At 45.3% G+C, this 22,676-nt stretch overlaps 1 protein-coding gene across 1 annotated transcript; it reads left to right on the forward strand.

Moving 5' to 3' along the window:
* Positions 1 to 4,492: 4,492 nt before the first annotated feature.
* On the forward strand, positions 4,493 to 19,246 carry LOC147692189 (C5a anaphylatoxin chemotactic receptor 1-like). Its single transcript, XM_086938472.1, has 2 exons — positions 4,493 to 4,557; positions 17,996 to 19,246. The coding sequence occupies exon 2, from the start codon at positions 18,018 to 18,020 to the stop codon at positions 19,089 to 19,091; it is 1,074 nt and encodes a 357-aa protein (XP_086794598.1). The 5' UTR covers positions 4,493 to 4,557; positions 17,996 to 18,017; the 3' UTR covers positions 19,092 to 19,246.
* The last annotated feature ends 3,430 nt before the right edge of the window (positions 19,247 to 22,676 follow it).

Below are 22,676 nucleotides of genomic sequence, written 5' to 3' on the forward strand. Positions count from 1 at the left end.
AGAGATAGGGCGGTAGTTTGCCGGGACGGCGGGGTCGGCCCCCGGCTTCTTCAGGAGGGGCACCAGCACGGCCTCCTTGAAGGAGCCCGGCACCATACCGGAAGAAAGAGAGGAGTTTAACAGGGGGAGAATGCAGTCGGGTAGAGAATGGCAGATGTCCCGGAGTATAGAGGGGGGACAACAGTCATCTGGAGATCCCGACTTAACGCGGGTAGCAAGAGTGGCCAGAGATGTAGAATCTAGAAGGGGAAATTGTGTGAAAGAGGAAGAGTTGTGAGGAGGGGAACAAGATCCAGCGCCAGGAGACGTGACGGGTATCGTGTCCTTAATTAATACGATTTTTTCGATAAAGAAGGTGCTAAGAGTATTACATGCTTCCTGCGTGGGGGCCTGAGTAGGGAGCGTCCTGGAGTCGGAAGTGAATTCATTAAGCACCTTAAAGATTTCCTTAGACTGGCAGGGGGCAGATAGAATTTTGCCAGAGGCATAGGTTTTTTTGGCATCCAAGATGGCAAGTTTGTACCTATTGCGTGCAGCCACATAGGCATCTCTGCTTGGGGAGCAGTAGTCCCTCCTCCACTTACGTTCAAACTGGCGGAGTTCTAAATGGAGGGCTTTTAAGTGGGGGGTGAACCATTTGTGGGAGTGACTGTGCCGGGATTGGGGAAACTTAGTGAGGGGGGCGAAGATGTCACTGGCTGTGGTGAGCCAGTCTGCCACAAGCCTACAGAGCTCGTCGGTGCCAGTGTCATTGGGCAGCAGGGGAAACGTTTGGGAAAGATGATCCGATAGTTTGGAGGGGTCGACAGCCTTCCACTTGCGAGCCGTGCCACCCTCCCGTGGGGGGACCTTAATCCGACCAGCCGCCGAGAATGTGGTGTCGATCAGAGAGTGGTCTGACCACACACAAGGTGTTATAAGTGGGCGAGAGGACGTGACTCCATGAGTCCAAATATGGTCGAGGATATGGCCACCCTTATGGGTGGCCGACCTGACTAGTTGGGTGAAATTCAGGCTCGAAAGACCCTCGAACAGTTCGGAGGCATGTGGGCCGGCGCCCTCGTGCTGGAACCAGTAGTTAAAGTCACCAATGATGACAATACGGGGGGAGCAGGTAGCAATATTGGTCAGCTGGTCGATAAAGGATGAAGGGAAAGATGGCATGGAGTGGGGGGGACGGTATAGTAGCACCAGAGTGACTGCACCTACCTCAGTCCCCAGGCTAAGGACCAAGGTATCTACTTCCGGCAGGGTCATGGCCGCAGAGGCAATGATCTTAAGATCCTTGCGGATTACCGCCGCCACCCCTCCCCCAATGCGACCCCCTGATCGGTTGGTGTTCAACAAGAAATAGTCGGGGGGTAGCGTGGCCAAGATGTCTGGGAGAGAGTCGTCGGTGAGCCAAGTCTCTGATAGCAATAGGACATCGGGACTTTCGGACATAAGTAGCTGTAGGATGTCGACTTGGTGCTTAACCATTGAACGGGTGTTTAGGTATAGGACCCGAATGGACGACTCGATGAGAGCCGGGGCAATAAGTGATGGTATCGGCGCGAGGTTAGGGGTTGAAATGCCTGCAATGCCAAGAGATGTAATGCGAGCCCAGGTGTCGGAGGGGAGAGGGCTGGCGGAGGCATGTAAGCACCTAAGAGCGGAAGGCGAGTAAGATACAGGAGTAGCAGCATCCCAGGCCCCTGGTCCCGTCCGGCCGCAGACGGGCGCAGACGGGCTTAACTCAGGCGCAACTCCGGCGCGCCTACGTCGCGCCCGCTGCGCTCGTCCGTGACACATGAGGGCCGTTTAAATAGGGGCGGGACGAGGGTGGAGTGTCAGGGCTACACTCCGAAGGAACAAGCCCAATCCAAGATGGCGCCCGCGAGCGCTGGGAACCGGCGGTTCCAGGCAGCCCCCAGCCAGCAGCTTACCTTGAAAAAGTAAGGTTTTAGAAGTTATTTGCCTGCATAACAAAAGGGTATGTTAAAACAACATTAAAATCTGGCGAAGCGTAAAAGCGCGACCCGCTCGCAATCAGCGGGGCACAAAGCAGGTAATGCCTCAAATTGCTCTCTGAGCGTTGGCGAGCCAGCCCACTGCCACTGGGCCACTCGCAAACACGGAGCAGGAATCAACACGCGCTCCTAAATAGGGGCGGGACGAGGGTGGAGTGTCAGGGCTACACTCCGAAGGAACAAGCCCAATCCCGGATGGCGCCCGCGAGCGCTGGGAACCGGCGGTTCCAGGCAGCCCCCAGCCAGCAGCTTACCTTGAAAAAGTAAGGTTTTAGAAGTTATTTGCCTGCATAACAAAAGGGTATGTTAAAACAACATTAAAATCTGGCGAAGCGTAAAAGCGCGACCCGCTCGCAATCAGCGGGGCACAAAGCAGGTAATGCCTCAAATTGCTCTCTGAGCGTTGGCGAGCCAGCCCACTGCCACTGGGCCACTCGCAAACACGGAGCAGGAATCAACACGCGCTCCTAAATAGGGGCGGGACGAGGGTGGAGTGTCAGGGCTACACTCCGAAGGAACAAGCCCAATCCCGGATGGCGCCCGCAAGCGCTGGGAACCGGCGGTTCCAGGCAGCCCCCAGCCAGCAGCTTACCTTGAAAAAGTAAGGTTTTAGAAGTTATTTGCCTGCATAACAAAAGGGTATGTTAAAACAACATTAAAATCTGGCGAAGCGTAAAAGCGCGACCCGCTCGCAATCAGCGGGGCACAAAGCAGGTAATGCCTCAAATTGCTCTCTGAGCGTTGGCGAGCCAGCCCACTGCCACTGGGCCACTCGCAAACACGGAGCAGGAATCAACACGCGCTCCTAAATAGGGGCGGGACGAGGGTGGAGTGTCAGGGCTACACTCCGAAGGAACAAGCCCAATCCAAGATGGCGCCCGCGAGCGCTGGGAACCGGCGGTTCCAGGCAGCCCCCAGCCAGCAGCTTACCTTGAAAAAGTAAGGTTTTAGAAGTTATTTGCCTGCATAACAAAAGGGTATGTTAAAACAACATTAAAATCTGGCGAAGCGTAAAGCGCGACCCGCTCGCAATCAGCGGGGCACAAAGCAGGTAATGCCTCAAATTGCTCTCTGAGCGTTGGCGAGCCAGCCCACTGCCACTGGGCCACTCGCAAACACGGAGCAGGAATCAACACGCGCTCCTAAATAGGGGCGGGACGAGGGTGGAGTGTCAGGGCTACACTCCGAAGGAACAAGCCCAATCCAAGATGGCGCCCGCGAGCGCTGGGAACCGGCGGTTCCAGGCAGCCCCCAGCCAGCAGCTTACCTTGAAAAAGTAAGGTTTTAGAAGTTATTTGCCTGCATAACAAAAGGGTATGTTAAAACAACATTAAAATCTGGCGAAGCGTAAAAGCGCGACCCGCTCGCGATCAGCGGGGCACAAAGCAGGTAATGCCTCAAATTGCTCTCTGAGCGTTGGCGAGCCAGCCCACTGCCACTGGGCCACTCGCAAACACATATCTTGATTAGCTGATTTCACTAATTCGACACTGTTTGGCAATCTGGTATTGTAAAATATATGTATTGTTCAGTGTCTATTTTAGTGGTAGATGAAAATGAACAGCTGTCACATGTATGATCCCATTTGGAACGCAGTTCACACATATTTTCAATTTGTATTCCTTCATCTTCCAAAACTGCAAGCATAAACATAAGCAATTCTTGAGCTACAACAACAGTCCTTTGCACATTCTATATGTTGCAATACTGAACATGTTCTATTTACATATGCCCCGATGTTGTTTTCATGCCTAAAACATGACACAGTAAAGCCGTATATCGGCGTTTGCTATAATGTACCCTGCGCCGGAACGCCTCCTTACGGCGCAGGGCTTTACAACGTGACGCATCTCCCAGATGCGTCACGTTGTAAATACCCCGTCATGGCGCATCTTTTGCGCCACCGCTGCGTCACAAAAGTGACGCAATGGTGGCGTAAAAGAGGCGCAAGGGGCTTGTAAATCTGCCCCTGCATGCTGAGGCACTTATGTTTTATTATTATTCTGTTGTTTTTTTCCAATAAACATTTTGAAAAAATCATGGGTGGGTCTCTGATCTTCAATCAACCCGAAGTCCGAAACTGCTTCAAATGCCAGCTTCTCTTTCATAAAAGGCTGTGACAAATGGACAATCAGAACTATATTACCGGCAGGTCCTCTAAAAATTGTTATTCCTCATCAGACAACAACAATATGGAGGGTCGAAGTTGCTCAGTCGTTGGCGCTCTCAGTCGAATGAGCTCCTCAGATCTAACATATAGACACTTGAAAACATGCAGTGGGAAAGATGGCACTCTATAAAGGCAATTGACAACATAGCGCCATGAGACGGTTAACTCTGAAAAACGTAATGCAGATATGTAAAAACTCGCACGATCGCAGTATCTGTGTTTGTCGGTATCAGGGCAACAGGACTCTGGCTTTCCTCCAGCCTGCTTCACTTCCTGATACTGCATATAAATGCAACAGGCGCCTGCTGAATTTACATTTCTGCTCTTCCTTCCATCTGCTACTTCCCATATTCTCGGTACTCTTCACTCGCCATAGAGGTAAGGCGTGTCTCCCGGAATTTACTCATATTTTTAAGATTTAAGGACATGTATTTTGGAGAAAATGTATTTTTTTCGTTTAAAGACTTTTCAGAATGTTTGTCTAAGATGTTAAATGTGCTAACGATGTAAATAGCAGTTGGACACCACAACATATAAAAATTAAACAAAATAAAAAAAGTTGTCACTTATGATAATGAGGCAGGTGCTACACTACAAATGCTGCAGCATCATTGACAGTTGGTTACTTTAATCATGTTGCATTAGTGGAAGTACCCTCACAAATTCTTGGAGCATCCTTCGATTCCAAGGGAAGCGAAGGTCATGTATGTATATGCCTGCATTTCTGGCCACAGCTCGTTTTTAGCGGTAGCCCCTGCTTTTGTTCATCTTCGAGTTGTCCATGTATTTGCTGTCTGCCTATTACAATCTCTGTATTATCTCGATCTGAAATGAGAGTTTTGTGTCGTTGTTTTACATTATGATAACATGACATAAAAAGCCTATTTTTAGAGCACATCTTCACCGCTCCAGGAGGTCTTTTGGCGATATTGATAGAACACACATGGGCATATTCACAAGAATTTAACTCCGAATTATCCCCACTTTAACTCATCAAAAGTGGTGATAGAATTACCACCCCATTCACAAGCTGGTGCAAACTGCAGACAACACCAGTATTCCCGTGATAACTGCCCCCGAATTTATCTCCACGATGGACACCATCAACTAACACTAATGAGATGCAGAGTAGGCGTTCCCCTGCAAAAACACACGAGAAAACCACGACACCACATTCACAACGAACTGCCAGATCTGCAAAGCGAAGGAAAAACAGGAGATAAATCGCATTAGACCAGGGATTTTACACCTGCCTTTTGCTGGTGTTAAGCAGGACAACTACCTGCAGCATGTAAGGGAACACTGCCAGGAACCTTTTCAGATGCAGGTATTCCAGAGGGAAGGTGACTGCCTAAGCTAGCACCACTAAAATGACAGTATTGTTGATTAAAACAAATGGTCAGACTTCGAAGAAGCTGATTGCCGTGGTCACCATGCTGCCAGTCTCACAGTGACACCTGGCTTCCAGCAGGGGCAGTGTTGGGCCGGGAGCTAAAAGTAGTGATGATGGGAATTTGCAGCCGATTATCGGTCATTCACAACGTATCGCCGGCTAACGCAGGATTTCAATGCGCCATCGCGACGATTAGAACGTGGGTTTTGACACCCCTTCCCTGGTACTATTACCATGTACTGCGGGCTTGAAAATAGCCCGCTAACATGGCGATAATAATCAGGGTTAGGCAGCGTTAGCTATTCTGCCGATAAATTACTATGGCTATAGTCATCGCACGTTCTTGTAAATATGGCCCTCAGATTTATTACTGCCCAACTCCATGGTGCTAATTTGCTTATCTCTGAAGAATAAAAGGCTAAGTCAACCTACCAGGACTGAGCCTGTCACCAAGGAGTCAAGCAGAGATCACTGGACTGGTGGCATGATTCCACTAAGCTGAGGGCACCAGCCATGGGCATGTTTCTGTCACCTAGGAGTGTCATCCAGTTACATGAGATGGTGGTGGATATGACTGGTGTGCTACAGGCTGCACATGATTTTATTGCTATTAGTTATTTATCTATTAGTACAACCAGAGCAAATATATTATAAGAAAAGTATAATGCTGAAAGCTCCATTTAAGACAATGAAGTGGCTCAGGACCAATAAGGGCTGGTACAGGCTTTAAACTTCAACTTTCAATGTTTGCATATCGTTTTATTGTTCAATTTTCAGGTGTCTCCAATAAGTAGCTCATGCGCTACCTGTAGCTCTGCAGCTACCGGTGAGTAGCTCCCCTGTATTCAGCCCAGATTACCAATATAGAAGCTTTTGCTTGGTTGAATTATTATATGAATGCTCAAATTTAAAAGCATGTTCTTAAAATGAATATGTGTCTATTTTCAGAGCTCCTTAGCCAATGTTTGGAGAAAAATAGTTGCGTTTTCAAAATGTTTTTTAAACCTGCTGATTTGCAGGGACGCTCAATTAAACGTAAATCTGCCCCTGCATCTCATCGTGACCTTGCGTCATGTAAATGGTGCTCATGTAAAGAGCTCCAATACCTTTGCCATATAAAACTGCAAAAAAATGAAGGACTCGTTACAGCCCTTGAGGTAAGCGTAGCAGCATAGCTGTAAGTTCTGTGTTATTTGTCACGCTTCTAAAATGTACTGGGTTTTTTTGCCAACAAAGTAGAGGATGCCGTGGTTTTTTCAGCCCGTGCTTATGGAGATAAACAAAAACTACAAGAGGCAGAATGCAAAATGCTGTTGGCTAAAAATATTCAGACATGGCTCTGGTGTTGCGCATGATGGGGAATACGTTGGAAGCGTTGAGTGATTGCTTCCCAAGGCTCTGATCTGGAGGGTGTGTTTTCAGTATTTGGAATATTGCACTATGAAATGGCAGGCCTATAGCTTTACTGAAAGAATCTAGCCTGCACACCTTAATTTTAACCGATGTTGATCAATTTTAAACAATTTCTTCTTTGTGTTTTGGGAGCTTCCCAGTGGGTCAGTTGTGCCCACAACTGTTGTTAAACTGCTTTTTTGGAGGCCTAGAGCGGTATGTAGTGTTAATCCTATTTTCATCTTGTACATAATGAATTTCATTGCAAAAGAAATACAATTGTTTCTTATTAACTTTGCAGTGCCTGAAATCGGACTGAAGTGCTTGACACTGTTTACAGAACTGATTGCTACTTTTTGAGATTCCCCTGAAGAAGGGTCGAGTTAGACCCGAAATGCATTGGGAAATGTGTAATTTTGTTTAATTTTGTTTACTGTATTTGTTGTGGATAATAATTGAATTACTTTATGGACATTTGAACCTATGTTATTTTTGTCAATATTTCTGAAATAAGGCATTGAAGCAATGCTTACTAAACAAGCCTTTAAATCTTAAAAATTTGTTGAATGAGTCTATTGAATTATTATTGTTTTGAACTTCATTAACTGTATAGACACACTCTGAAACCCTAGGGACCAATAGTGAGAGCTCCCGGTTCAGACCTAGTTTACACTAGGCCTCCAAAAAAGAGGCCTATAGCTTTCCCACAAACTGTTCCACAACACAACCCTGTGCGATAAACAGAAATCTGAAACTTCCTCTGACAATTGATGCTTCTTGTCTCACTAGTAACTGCTTCTAAGTTCCTCCAAAACAAAGATTAGGTCATAGCTATCATCAGTGCAGCAGGTTCAGTGGCACAAGTGCCTAGGGCTGGTGAAGGGTCTCTACCCCCGTGATGTCTCTCTTCCACTATTAAACTAGGTGGTGTGCGGCCCATATGGCTTTTTTGTGTTAGGGTCCATGACACATTGTCGCCTCTCTTTTGCTGTGGTCGCAAAAGAAGCATGGTTTTGTCATGATTGTTCAAGGACACGTGAGCTTTTTCTAAACTTCCTCCGATGGGGTTGTATATTTTTTCTAGGTTTTATAGCAAAGGCTAGCAAGCGTACTGAAAAGTTGAAAGATTTCCCAACTGGCCTAAGTCAGCTTGGGAACAGGCACTCGAACGACTGATGACTGACTTCCACATGTTCTGATATGTACAGAGCCACCTGAATGGCTCTCTCATCTCTGTTGTATAACACAACTATCAATCGCATAATAAAATGTAAATGTACAGGAATTTATATAGCGCAAATCACCGAGAGGTTTCTAGGGAACCCGTCCTGGTATTCCCCTGTGAGATAACCCCGGCAGGGTATCCACAAGGTGAAAGCCAGGCATCCCGCCGCGAGGGGCCGTTGTGGAGATTAAGCAAGCTATTGCCCAGAGTCGCAGAGTGTGAACCCGTGAATCGAGTAGGCACCGAAGCGAGAATTGTCGAGTCCTTGGACATTTTAGGACTCAAGACCCCGCCGAGCCGGAAATTGAACCCTGGTCCCGGGCTGACCTCTGCTACCAGGTCTGCCTCCTCTAGCCAGTGAGCCACACTTCTCCAAAAGGGGATAGGAGCTATTACAAGGTCCTGCACCCTTGCTCCCAAGAAGAAGTCTGAATATACAAGAAAGGCAACTGTTCCTAAAAAAGATGTGGCTGGTTCAATAATGTCAGGCGTGAGAGTTTCTTCCTTATTGGAAGGAAGTGCCATCACACACCCGTGTGGGTGTCATGCTCCATCATCGGGGTCAGCTCCTCTTGGGGTCGGTGCTGCACTGCCTCACCAGGCAGGCAGAGCACATGGTAGATGACACACTCTTCACTGCAATGAATTATACTTTTAACCGCAGTCTTAATGCAGCCCTCTGCTTTTAACACAAGGCGTGTCCGGTCCTTAACTTTAGGGTTGGATTGGGAGACCTGAATAGGTTTATTTATTTTAGTTACATTTTGACGGATGTATGACGTTACAACGCATACTTTTCTACTGCTGTCCACGGGCCAGTAGCACAAAGCCCACACAGGCCTCAGTATCCCTGCACTCTCATTACAGGCTGTACATTACATGCAGCATCTGCTTAAAGGGCACGGGGGCCTCCATCGAGCTTACCCTGTAGTGGAAGAGCCCAGTGCAAAGTGCCCTACCGGCTGCAATGGGGCTGTGGTGGGAAGAGCCTGGGCCAGACCCACTGTGAGCACTTGGCTCCCGCTCGCAAAACCTGACTTCTAGCTGCTGCAGTGTGTGCAGTTCAAGGGACTGCAGAAGCCTGAAGTCCTTGCCAAAACCTCTCCGGCTCTCTGCCCCCCCCGTGGGGTATAGCAGGGCGAAGAGCCACGCAGCTTTTTTAATCCCAGCAGGGATCCCTTTTCCCTCAGCGCCGGCCTCTGGCATCTTCCTACCAATGCGGGCCATGCTGGGATTGGGTCTTCTTCCACAACAAGCTCCGCCTGGCGCTGGGCGGGGCTGGGGTGAAGACTGCTTCTTCTTCCAGCTGCTGAGGGTGGCTTGCAGAGGTGTTGTCTGGCGCTGCAGAAGCCATCTATGGTGTCTGTTGCTCAGCAGTCCCAAAGCGTTCGCCCAGCTGGGGAGTGGCTGAAATGTGCTACTTTTGAGGTCGGAGACCTCGATGATAACATTTCACATGGGCTCCTCTGTCAAGAAAGCCAAGAGAGACTTTCTACAGCATACAATGGCCAGAGAAGCACCAGGACTGAGCAGGGTCCACTGTGAAAGCACCAGAAGGACGCTTCCCCCAAAATAAGCACCAGTATGGTGCAAATGAAAGTGAAAGCACACAGACTAGGTAACACAAATTGTAAAACAAAGTGCATGCACCAGAACGTTTCCCAAAGCAAGGGGAAAGCATGCAGAAAGAAGACTTTGATGTCCCTGAGTCCTCTAAAGCAGGAGGCCAGTGCATATAGGCCCTTGGAAATATCTTTCTCAAACAGGATACCACAGAAGGGCAAACAAGGTCAGTCCTTTTCCTCCACCACAGACATGAGCAGCAACTGCAGGGCAACCCACCACTCATACTGAAAAGGCAGCGCTCCTCACACAGTACTTCTACACTTCTTCTTGGCAGGATCCTCTTATTCCTGGAAGTATTCTAAAGTCCTGAGGTTTTCGGTGTAAAACTATTACCTCAAAAAGTCATTGTTCTCTTTGTCGATCAGTTTGATACGTAGTTGAACCGAAAACATGTATTTTTCAAAATTTTTATCTGCGCTGTATATTTATGTTACTTCTTATGTGTATTTCTACACTGTTAATTTTCAAATATAAATGTTTTCAAAAAATGCTATAAGCAAATTTAAAACAATTGAGTATAAATTACGTATCAAACTAATCGACTTTTGTTGTTGCATGTTAGAGTCTAAGTCGCCTGTTCAAGGGCTTGGCCACTCTTTCAGTTATTACATATGCACAGTAGGCATAAATCTAACATAGCACACATACCATGAATAATGATTCTTAAAATATTCGCATAAACCGAGTGCGCATTGTACCTACTCCAATCTATTGTTCTCTTTGTGGCAAGGGTCTCTGAACCTAGTCCAAACCAGTCCTGTGCTCCCTGGTGCAGCATGACCATAGGGTGCAGAGACATCATTGTGAAAAATGAGGTACAGTCTATTCAGGTGCAAGCGTAACTCTTCCTACCACTCTAAATGCAGACCAGTTCTATTCTGCCCAGCGATGAGTCACCCAAGCAAGGCAGAGCAGACCTCTACCCACGGCCTGCCACTGACTGTCTAGAGTCAATGTACATCTCAGCTCCTGTCAATCTAAAAACAGATTCTGAATACACAAACAGGCAGGGGCACACAAAATGGTTAAACAAGAAAATGTCTACTTTCTAAAAATGTAATTTTCAAACACGCCATTTAAAAACCATCTTTACTCAAAGATGTGATATTAAATTCAGAGTCTAAACTCCATTTCTTGATCTTGTCCCAATGGAAAGTTAAATTTGTAAGTTGTTACAAATTAACTCTCATGTAATCCAAGGTACAGATTGCCTTTCAACAAAGGCTACCTTTTGAAAAATGAAATACACAGTATTTTACTATCAGGACATGTTGAACACATCAGAACATTTCCTGCCTTTCACATGTACTGCACCATGCCAATGAGGGTACCTTGGGCCTACCTACATGTAACGAAAAGAGAAGGGTTGGGCCTGTCAAGTGGGTGCGTTTGCCAGGTCAACATCGCAGTTCACAACTGCGCGCGCAGACACTACAGTGGTAGGTCTGAGACACATTACAGGGCTACTCATGTGGGTGGCACAACCAGTGCTGCAAATCACTAGTAGCATTTGATTTACAGGCCCTTGAACACACTGTACACTTTACTAGGGACTTACAAGTAAATCAAATATGCCAATCATGGATAATTTGTACAGATAGCATATGCACTTTACCACTGATCAGCAGTGGTTAAGTGCCCAGAATCCTAGAGCCAACAAAAACAGGGTCAGAAAATTAGGAGGCGAATGGCAAAAAGTTTGGGAACAAACCTCTGAAAAGGGCCATTTCTAACACTCACTTTCCCCACACACCTGCACTCATCATCACTGATATACACAAAAGATCTCTGCCAAATATCCCTTTTGCAGGGCCCTTGGGGCATTGTGGAGCCGGCCTCATGAGGAGCTAAGCCCAATGAAGAAGCATAACACCCAAGTGGGTGTGTGAGAGCACTACCTTCCAGTAAGGAAGACTCCCTCACTCCTGCTATTATCCAACCAGCCACATCTTTCTTATGAACAGTTACTCTCCTTGTGTATTCATTTAACACAACTAGTCATTGAAAGAAGCTGTCTAGCTCTCCAAAATGGCTGTCATCCAGGTATATTCTGTTTGCAGGGTACTGGTCAACAATATGAGAAGATGCAATGAATTCCTGGTCCAACATGGTGAACTCATAATAACCATCACCTCCATGCTCAGACGCGAGCCCCTTGCTCACTTTGCCACTGGATTCAAGCAAGCTGGGTTGAAGACGGCTGGAATGCAAGAAAACGGTCCTCGGAAGCTTGTTTCCGGTCCAGGGAAGACATGGCTTGGCAGTTCGGGCTGGACTGTTCCCATGAGGCACAGGGTCAGACTGATTTGCATATAGCCATGTCTGAACTTGGGTGGCAGAGTGGGCTAAAGAACGGTGATGGATTAAACCCAGATCTTTTGACTGGGTGTGAGTGTTTGATTGATTCAGATGCTCCGTCCATCACCACCCCCTTTTGTACCTCTCTGGTATCACTGGCACAGACAGGCTGCTCAGGCTCGATGAGTCCTCACTGGCATCATCACCCCCCCTTGCATGGCCATGGGCACACACCTGTTGGTGTTGGACTGCGGTTGTGCCCTGCTCCAGGGCCTTTGCGATGTCTTGGCAGCATTGCACCATTTGGATCTGCATGGCCAATGACCGGCGGAACAGTTAGGATGTTGCGTTCCCTATAAGGTGGTTGGAGCGGGTATATGCCGATAGCCGGGTCAGCAGCTGGCGGTGGCGTCGGCGAGTGATGTCCTGCTGCGCAACCATTAGTTGGCTGCTTTCCTTGACTGCAGCCATTAGCTCCTGCACACTCTCAGTGATCTGGTTCACATTGCGTGCAGTCTTGTACAACTGCAGCTGCATGGCTTCCATGTGCTGTGCCTGCTTGCGGTGCACAGCTAGCATCCGGGCTTCGATGCCTAGACCGTGATCTTGGGCCTGTTGCTCCCTGTCAGCTCTTGTGGCCAAGGTGCGCTGCTGCCTCAACCGTCCGCTTGCCTGTGAACGCACAGTGGCTGTGCGACATGTCTGCCTCCTGGGTAGTGGTGGGGCCTGTTCCACTGCCATGCGTGACGCCTGGGGAGGTTGCACTCCGCCTGTGGCTGCTGGGTTGGCCCTGTCCCTCTGGGATGGTGGTGGTACTGGTGCAGGTGCAAGTGCCTGTGACTGTCCAGGGTGTGGGGCTGGATGGCTCTCTCCCTCCGTCTCCTCTGGGGTCTCCTCGATATGGAGTGCCTCACTATCTGTGGTTTCAGCATCTGCAATGTGAATGGGTGCATGATTAATGATATGAATCTTGCACATGGGATGTTGCAACATGCATGCAGGCTTGCATTCCCTGACTGGCTTTAGGGATATGTTTCACTTGACAGTTCTGGCTGTGTGTGGCTATCAGGGAGCATTTTCACAGTATAGGTCCCACAATGCAATAGGGCGTTTCTGATGTGCAGGGACTGCATTACTGGGGTTATCTGATGGCTAGCTCTGGGGGCAGGGGCATTGTTAGGGGACGGGGTCGCAGTTGCATGGCTCTTACCTTGTGATTGTTGTGTGGGTCGGGAGGTGTCCAGCTGAGTGACTCCCACATAGGCTACAGGGTTGATGGTGTCCTCAACCAAGTCCTCCAGTGGTGTGTTGGCGGCAACTGTGGATTCTCCTCCTCCCGTGGCCAGTCTCTCCCCCAGCCTCTCTGCTATGCGTTCCTTTGCATGGCCTCTGAGGTCATACCACCTCTTCTTAAGGTCATCGATTGACCGCTGGGTCACTCCTACGGTATTTACCTTCACCCTGATGCGCAGCCAAATGCGCCTTTTGTCAGCCTCAGGCACCTTCCTGAATAGCTTCCCAAAAATCTTATCATGGTCCTTGCTGACTCCCTAAATCAGGAACTCCAGCTCCTGTTCAGAAATTTTTATTTTTAATTTCCGGCCAGTTTCACTGGATCCTGCTGCTTCCTGGGACATTGTGGAATGTATGAATGTTCTTTTGTGGGGCTGCAGGTGTGTCTCCTAGAGCTCAGGGCTGTGCCTCCTCCTCTCTCCAGCTCTGTGTTCAGAATGAGTAAGGGAACTGCCTACTTCCTGGTTGTGATGTCATCATTGTGCTCAAAATGAGAGTTCCCGTTCTCGCAAATAGCGAAATCGCTATTTCTGGTTGTGAAAACTACCGATTCTGTGAATTTTATGCGATTTTCTGTAATTCGCAATCGGCTATTGCGGCCAAATGCGAATCACAAATTTTTCTCGCATATTTTGATGCATCCCATTTTCCGAATTCCAAATAGCAATTCGATATTTTTCGCTATTTGGAATTCGCAGAATGGGTGCTTGATGCATCTGGGGGATAGTGTTATATTGTGAAAGGCCATTTTATATGCGAGGTCAAAGCTAGCTTTACGCTTATTGAACAAGAACGCTGAATAACTTCAATATAATCTCTAAGGACATATACCAGAGGCATTTACTCGAAGAGGTTCACATCTGCATTGACTTGCCCTCAGTGAAAATCTGTAGTTGACCATTTTGTGAGCGTGTGTGTGTGTTCCTGGGCTTTGCACTGGTTTTATACTTTTCGTTTACTCTTTTAATTCATTTAATGTTAGTATGGTTACAACAATTTTATTGCCTTTTATAATTAGTTCCCTCCACTCTTGCATTTATTTATTTTCATCTGGTGTGAGTGAGTTGGTATATCTTTTAGTTTGATAGTGATTGTTGTGTGTGCATTCTTCTATTTATTCTAGAGGACCTTTGAGGTTAGAGCTGAATTTAATGGGGTTGTTCCACAACTGCATTTAGGAGAATAGGAAGTAGTACTGCAGGAGGACTCTGTTGCGCACTCTTACACGACTTTCGCACTGAACTGTCCAACTCCCCATTAATCAAAGTTCAAAGAGGGCACTGTCCTTTCTGTTAGTTCTATGGTATGTAAATCCTGCCTGAGTATTTCCATTTGAGATATTATGGGGGCAATTTACAAAGAATACTTTGTAGTACTACTTACTTTAAATGCTTTTGTGAACCACCCTGTATATGAATTAATGATTTTAATTCATTTTGCAACACAGATCATTCATTCATTCACTCTCTATACTAAGGCAGGAGTACTAACTAATTTACCTACTCAATAATGCCACTCTTTGGGCGTTAGGAACATCTTAATTTTTTAAGGATCTTTCCGTATTAGATACCAGCTTTTAAACATCATGTTATTGTTTTGTTATGTTATTGTTATGATATGTTTTGGTTATGTTGTGTTATTCTATTTTATATTATGTTATTGGTGTGTCATGTTAGTGTCATGTTACTTTTGTGTTATGTTATGCTATGTTGTGGTATGCTATATCATTATTATTGATATGTTATGTTATTATTGTTATGTTATTTTAGGTTATGTTATTGGAATGTTATTTTATGATATATTCTTTTATGTTAAGTTATGTTATTGTTATGCTATTGTTATATTATTGTTATTGATGTTGTTATCTTATTTTATGTTGTGTTATGTTATGAAATGTTTTGTTATGTTGCTATGTTATGGTATGCGGCATTGTCATGTTGTGTTATGTTATTTATGTTATGGTATGCTACTGCTGTCTTATTGTTATTGTTATAGTTGTTTAAATGTTATTTTATGTTGTGTATGTTATGTTATGTTATGTTATGTTAGGTTAGGTTAGGTAAGGTTAGGTTAAGTTAGGTTAGGTTAAGTTAGGCTATGTTAAAATATCTGAAGATGCTACCTAAATATTTTCCTAAAACATGTTCGGTCAGATGAAATTTGGGAGTGCAAGACCATAAAGAGAGATTATTTCAAGAAAAACGCAGGGCAAGAGACAGCCCACCTAAGTGAGGGCCGTTTCAGACCTATGCAAGAATCGCTGATCTGTGGGAGACAATATTTGGATTTAAGTCCTTTTTTTGTTATTGAGGAATAGACAAGAAAGAGAAATGTACCTGTACATTTGCACTAGCCATACAGAGAAAAAAACAAAGCTTGAGGGGACTGGGAGAGCCAATAGAGCAATCTTGCAGAGACCAAAGGACTAGTCTGTCAGGTTAGTGTATGGGCTGTCTTCTGGCGGGCGTATTTAATAGCCTGATGGGCCCGTTTTTACTGTTGATTGCCCTGATATTCCAACAAACATTACATGCAGCAAGCACAAATGCATGCAGTGTCCAATCCCTTGCAAACCACTTGTACAGTGTGTCTTCAAAAGTTTAAAACCACCCGATTTGGAGATGTGGGTCACTTTTTTAGCCATCACATTGACTATTTGGGGATCACTTTTAGTTTGGTTCCCGGGCATATTTTGCATTTGAGTCCGACCAAGCGGAGAGCAGCTATATACATCCTCATAGAGAAGTAAAAGAACCAACAATAACCTAGTGCAATAACATGCAGTACACCCATTTAAACTGTTAACCCACGTTTTATTAACAGCCTATGCAATGATCACCATTCAGGATCGTGGTTCCCCACATTATGAACAGTGCTCTATTGCTGCCTAGATGTAAATTTACAGGAATTTATATAGCACAAATATCCAACCAGTTTCTAAGCGCTTGCTTAGGGAACCCGTCCTGGTATTCCCCTGTGAGAGAACCCCAGCAGGGTATCCACAAGGTGAAAGCCAGGCAACCCACCGCGAGGGGCTGTTTTAGAGATTAAGCAAGCTATTGCCCAGAGTCGCAGAGTGTGAACCCATGAATCAAGTAGGCATCGGAGCGAGAATTGTCAATTCCATGGACATTTTAGGACTCAAGACCCCGCCGAGCCCGGAATTGAACCCTGATCCCGGGCTGACCTCTGCTTCCAGGTCTGCCTCCTCGAACCACTGAGCCACACTTCTCCAGTAAGCCACACTTGCCTAGCTGGGTTTAAGGTGTATACAAATCTCCAAGAGAACTCACATGGCACATTCATATATCACTTTAGAACACCTCTGAACATTTCAAAACAACAGTTGTTTCACTGGTTCTATCTCACATTAATATTATGCGAGGACAGTATAGAACAAGTAGATTTGCCCCATTTGAATTGTTGGAGTAGGTGGTTGGAATGCCAGTAACTCACTGTTGTTCAGAAACAAAGTTAAAAAAATTGTATATTTCTGAATCGAGAAGGCCGCGCCTCCAGGACATGCCAAACTTATAGACAGGAGTAGTAGGAGATTACAGGACTTGATGAGACAAATCTGTTTGGCGAAGAATTGGAAAAATTAAGATCAATTCCATAAAAAAATTAACGTGCAATAAACAGCCATTCACACTACGCTCGGTTTGCCACATTGAGGCAAAGAATGGGGCTGCAGTGCTGGTTACTTTGGCTGTTTCTTCCTCTCCAATAAGTGTTTCACCTAAGGAACCACAGAGCATTGATTCTAATAGTTGAACTAGCATTGTATAAACGTGTCAAGTGGCTGAATTAGAAGGGAGACATTCACTGAACAATATTATCTTTATTATAAGAAAGATTTGGTCAAATTATACCAGTAAGGCACTTACCTTTCCCATACGTGAAAATATCATTTAACCCACTCACTGTAAATATCCTTCTTTTATATCGCTTCACTCTACAGTGGGGTGTGGAGATATAACACCCTAAGCCAGAGGAAGCCCTTGGCCTAAACTCTGACTTTTCTGCCACTTTGTGTTAACATAACCTTATAGGGTACAAGCGAGATGCTTTCATTAAATGAAGGGTTCCGTTTCTGCTGCACATTCTCATCTGTCTAACCCACCCCCACCCCCCTTTCCCTCTGACAAAGTACTTACAAAGTCTGCCAGAAACTATAACAATACTGAGAGGAAGGGGTCCAAGCGACTGTCACAATTCCCTTTGATCACACTATCCTCACCTAATCACTCCCTCCCTCCTCCCCCAGGGGCACTGTATAACCTACTACATTGTATGATTGAATTGGTAGTATATTTAATATACGTATCCCCATTGGGAATAAAACAATGCGGGTTCATTTCGTGTGTTTTTTGATTTTTTTCTAATTTGTATATACATTGTTCCACTATCGCTGGGACCCCTTCCTCTCAGTACTTCTAGAACCCAGGTCCCAGTGACTATGTTTGTGTAAACCCCCCCGTAAATATACAGAAACTATAACAAGCTTTGTAATGGACTGTATTTATTTATAATGAAACGTGATTTCTTACATAAAAAATCTTTTTTGTTCTTTTTTGTTCTTTTTTAAGGTGCCATACAGACCAGGAGAAGATGATTTTCGAAGTTGACGACTATGAATACAACACATCTGACTATGACTCAGAAGTGATCAATTTCACCTTGCCAGACTTCCATGGCAAGGCACCGCCTCCTACGCTAAGCCCAGTGAGAGTGGTTTCCCTCGTGATCTACTGCATTGTGTTCCTTCTTGGGGTTCCAGGGAACGGCGTGGTCATCTGGATGACTGGCTATGAGATGAAAAGGACGGTGAACACCGTTTGGTTCTTGAACCTCGCCATTGCGGACTTCCTCTGCTGTTTGGTGATACCGTTTTCCATCATGCTGCCACTCCTCGACTACCACTGGCCCCTGGGCGCGTTTGCGTGCCGGGTCATCCCTTCTGTGTATCTACTCAACATGTATGCCAGCGTCCTCATCCTCACTGCCATCAGCATGGATCGGTGCATTCTAGTTATGAAGCCAATCTGGTGCCAGAATCATCGCACTGTTCAGAAAGCCATGGTAGCTTGTCTCTCACTGTGGATATTGGCGCTTCTCATGACAAGTCCCGCTTTCATTTTCAGAAAGGTTAACGTTTCCAAATCAAGCAATAAGACCACTTGCAATGCACATTATGGCATCGCCGGTGATTATGCCCAACATGTGGAGACCTCAATTTCTGTTTTTCGGTTCTTGTTCGGATTCATCCTTCCATTCCTGGCCATCTTAATTTGTTACACCTTGCTTATCGTAAAAGTCAATCGCAGCCACTTCAGCCATTCAAATAGGATGCTAAAGATGATCCTCGTTGTTATCGTTGGTTTTTTTGTTTGTTGGTTGCCATACCACGTGTCTGGTCTTATACTAGCCACCAACAAACCCGAGTCAGACCTTTTCAAGTCAACGAATGCTGTGGATTCTTTGCTCATCAGTGTTGCCTTCATCAACAGCTGCATAAACCCTGTTATCTATGTGATTTTGGGGCAGGACTTCAAGGAGAAGTTCCAGAAGTCTATAAAGAACATACTAAGAAACGTGTTGACAGATGACCCAACTTCGTCGTTTGCTGATAGTAAAAAGACCAAGTCAACTACTGAAGAAAGACAGACTGACACAGATGTCTGAAACAAACACATCATGAAGAAATCCTTCTTCCAAAACTCGCCTTTACTGTTGAATGGCAGCTCATGGAGGTCCCTGCTCTTGTTCATCGATTTAGACTGTATGTTAAGCGGTCCAGGGCACTTTAGTTTGAACCCAATCGCATTGTAAATAACTAAGAAACTTGAAGGTCTGAAATGGGCTGAGTAATCTAAGTTACCACCATAAACAATACACTGAAAATACAGTGCATCAGCTACCACATGATGGAGAGACACTTAAAGTACTAATATAAGTCCTATCAGCCCACCCAAATGGCGGAATGTCGTCATGTAGGACGTAATGAACCAGGTCTATGTGCCCACGCCTTGATACATCGGCGTAGTGTCAGCAGGCCATGGTTAAGAGGATAACAGTGTCCTCGCCACCAGCGGTGCTGATGTAATGCAGTGCAGTGAGACAAATGAAAAAAATAAGTGATGTTAAAATGACGGTCAAGGCAAATCAAACAGTTTAATAATATTCACCTGGACGTCAGATTAAAAAACAGTGTCAGAACAGTGTGAAAAAATCAAAAGGCTTTGGACTTCGCCGAGAGGTACCGACGGATAGAGCGGGGCCTCATTCTCCGAGCCGTTGCCGGGTGAGGTGAGGCTATCTTCCCACACATAGCTGGGAACAGCATCCTCCATAACTAACGTCAATCAAGAGGATACGGTAGGATGGTCCATCTGACCACATCCACTTTTTACAGACAAGTTCCGGTCTGTTTTCTTTTTCACGTTTAATTGCTTTACACCTTCAATAGTGTATTTTTTGCAGTAGCATATTTATTAGCTTGGCCCTGATGAATGCCGGTGTACCTCCACCTAACGGCAGAAACATGTTGGCCTTATTGATTACCAAGCAAAATTGACAGTGATTTTTTCACACTGTTCTGACACTGTTTTTTAATCTGACGTCCAGGTGAATATTATTAAACTGTTCGATTTGCCTTGACCGTCATTTTAACATCACTTATTTTTTTCATTTGTCTCACTGCACTGCATTTCATCAGCACCGCTGGTGGCGAGGACACTGTTATCCTCTGAACCATGGCCTGCTGACACTACGCCGATGTATCAAGGCGTGGGCACATAGACCTGGTTCATGACGTCCTACATGACGACATTCCGCCATTTGGGTGGGCTGATAGGACTTATATTAGTACTTTAAGTGTCTCTCCATCACGTGGTAGCTGATGCACTGTATTTTCAGTGTATTGTTTATGGTGGTAACTTAGATTACTCAGCCCATTTCAGACCTTCAAGTTTCTTAGTTATTTACATAGTTTTGATAGGGGCTTGAACTTGAATGGTCTTTAAACATAGTCCCTTTGACCCTCCTCTGAAAGTTGTTGTTTTCCCAATCGCATTGTGCCTTCCTTAAACCATGCAACTACCTTTAGAACCACCAATGTTACAGAGATATTCAATAATGTCATTGCCCATCAAATCATTTTTGTTGATGATATGGGGAGAGTTTGGAGAAGCTGAATCACATTTTAGAGAAGCAGCAGAAAGAGAGAGGGGTAAAAGGATATTCTAAATGGAAGTGAGGTGATGCCGCAGTGCACGATTAGTATAACATGAGTAGCCATTTTGGGACGTAGGACCCACAAAATATCTTGCTTTATCACCAACAAGAGGGAAGGTTACATAGAGGATCTCATTAGTCACAAAGTGATTCACTGGTATGGAAACATGTTATTAAATAGGTCTGGCAAAACTATATCTGAAAGAAGGCGAAACAGGCAGAGACATTTTGGCATAGGGTTTTTTTAGAAGTGTGAATCATCCATATCTCTAATTTTATTATTTTATCAGTTATAATGCACTGATGTGACTTTTTGCACTAATTGTGTATGCGCTCCTAAACATGCTTCAAAACTTAATTGAATTTTTTTTTACATTGAATTTATTGCTTATATTTTCATTTGTTTAACAAGATTTTCTAAGGAGAAATTTCATCAGGCACCAATGTTCTTCAGCAATGAAATTCCCTTCATCAGGGTAATTTCCCCAAGCAACTGAAATATCCGGATGATATAATGGAGTTCAAGAATACATAGTAAAAATTACTGCTTGCCACCGTTCTCATCGCTGTTAGCGAGTAACACTCGTATGTCCTACCTACAGCTACGCCATGTTAGGCAGTAGTAACCAAATGCACAAAGTGGGTAGTGGCTGGATCACAGCAGTGGCGTAAAGAAAGTTTATAGGCCCCGCCAGCAATGTAGATGGAGGGGCCCGCTCTGGATTTCATCCAGAACGCTCAGACCTGAGTACTGTGCTGAGGGGGTCCCTGCAGCTTGGGGCCCCCGCACAGAGGGGGATGCGGGTCTGTGTTACGCCCCTGGATCACAGTGTGGCCTGTCTTGACAGTTTTTGAACACCCACAAGCCCATGAATTTGTTACAATTCCTAAAATCTTCTCTCACCTTTTCCTGCATTGGAAATGGTGTGTGGAATTCTACAGCAAAATGCTGAAGTTACTCCCTTACCAGTCAGGGAAGGAGAACAAACTACCCTAAAAAAAGATGGGGTCTGGGGGAATGGGTTTCTCGATAGGGAAAAACACGTTTGACATCAAATAAAATAAGAAGAAAGTGCATTTGCACAGAGGGTCACATTTCCCAAATACATAATTTCACTCTGGATACATACAACTCTGCACTAGGGAAATAGCAAAAGTGATATGACATTCACAGTAGTATGCCTGGAAATTTGGCACAGCTTACCAGTCGTACTATCGGAAGTGTTTGTGAATTCCCAAAAGTCATAGATTTTCACTCTTGCATAGGAGCATGTGTATGATGTGCATGTATGACTCCTTTGTGAAGAATGCTCATTGGGTCTTATGCTATGTTAAGAAGTTTTATCAGGCGCTTGAATGCCCAATGGCGTCTTGGCGCTAACTGAAGGACCATATGAGAGATACCCCCGAAGAGAATGATAGCAAGACCTAAAGAGCCAGGTTTTTAGTGATTTCCTGAAATCCAAGTGATTTGGCATCGATTTGAAGTAAAAAGGAAAATTATTTCAGGCTTTAGAGGCACCCACGACAAAGGCTCTACCTCCCCATGAGGATCACCTGTACCTGGGTACTGATACCATTTTGGCTGAAGCAGATCTTAAGGGTCCAGAGGGTGAATACCAGCTGAAACTGTTTAAAAAAAATCAGGACAGTGGTTATGCAAAACCTTGTAGACAATGCAGACAGCCTTAAAAAGCACTCTCTGCCTCACAGGGATTCAGTGTAGCTTTTTGATGGAATCTGCAGCAGAGTGAGATCTCGGGATTTTCAAAAGGATCCATGCCGCCTCATATGGTAGTGTCTGCAATTTGTTAAACACCTGCTGATGGGCATTTAGGTACAGACTGTTCGTATAGTTAATTCTAGACATCACCAAGGAGGTGACTCCTATTTTTTTGTAAGTGTTTAGATATAAACGGAAGAATCTTTTAAATTAGTTTCAAGGTATAAAAATCAGCAGAAGTGGCTAAGGTTTTGGCTGCAACAGAATGTGCTGTAGATTTGCTAATGTTACAGAGAGGTTGGTACATAGGG

Source organism: Lissotriton vulgaris, chromosome 9, assembly GCF_964263255.1.
Source record: "Lissotriton vulgaris chromosome 9, aLisVul1.2, whole genome shotgun sequence".
Lineage (NCBI taxonomy): Eukaryota > Metazoa > Chordata > Amphibia > Caudata > Salamandridae > Lissotriton > Lissotriton vulgaris.

Excerpts from the sequence above, each read along its gene's own strand:
- LOC147692189 (XM_086938472.1), top strand. The coding sequence starts at position 18,018 with ATGATTTTCGAAGTTGACGACTATGAATACAACACATCTGACTATGAC.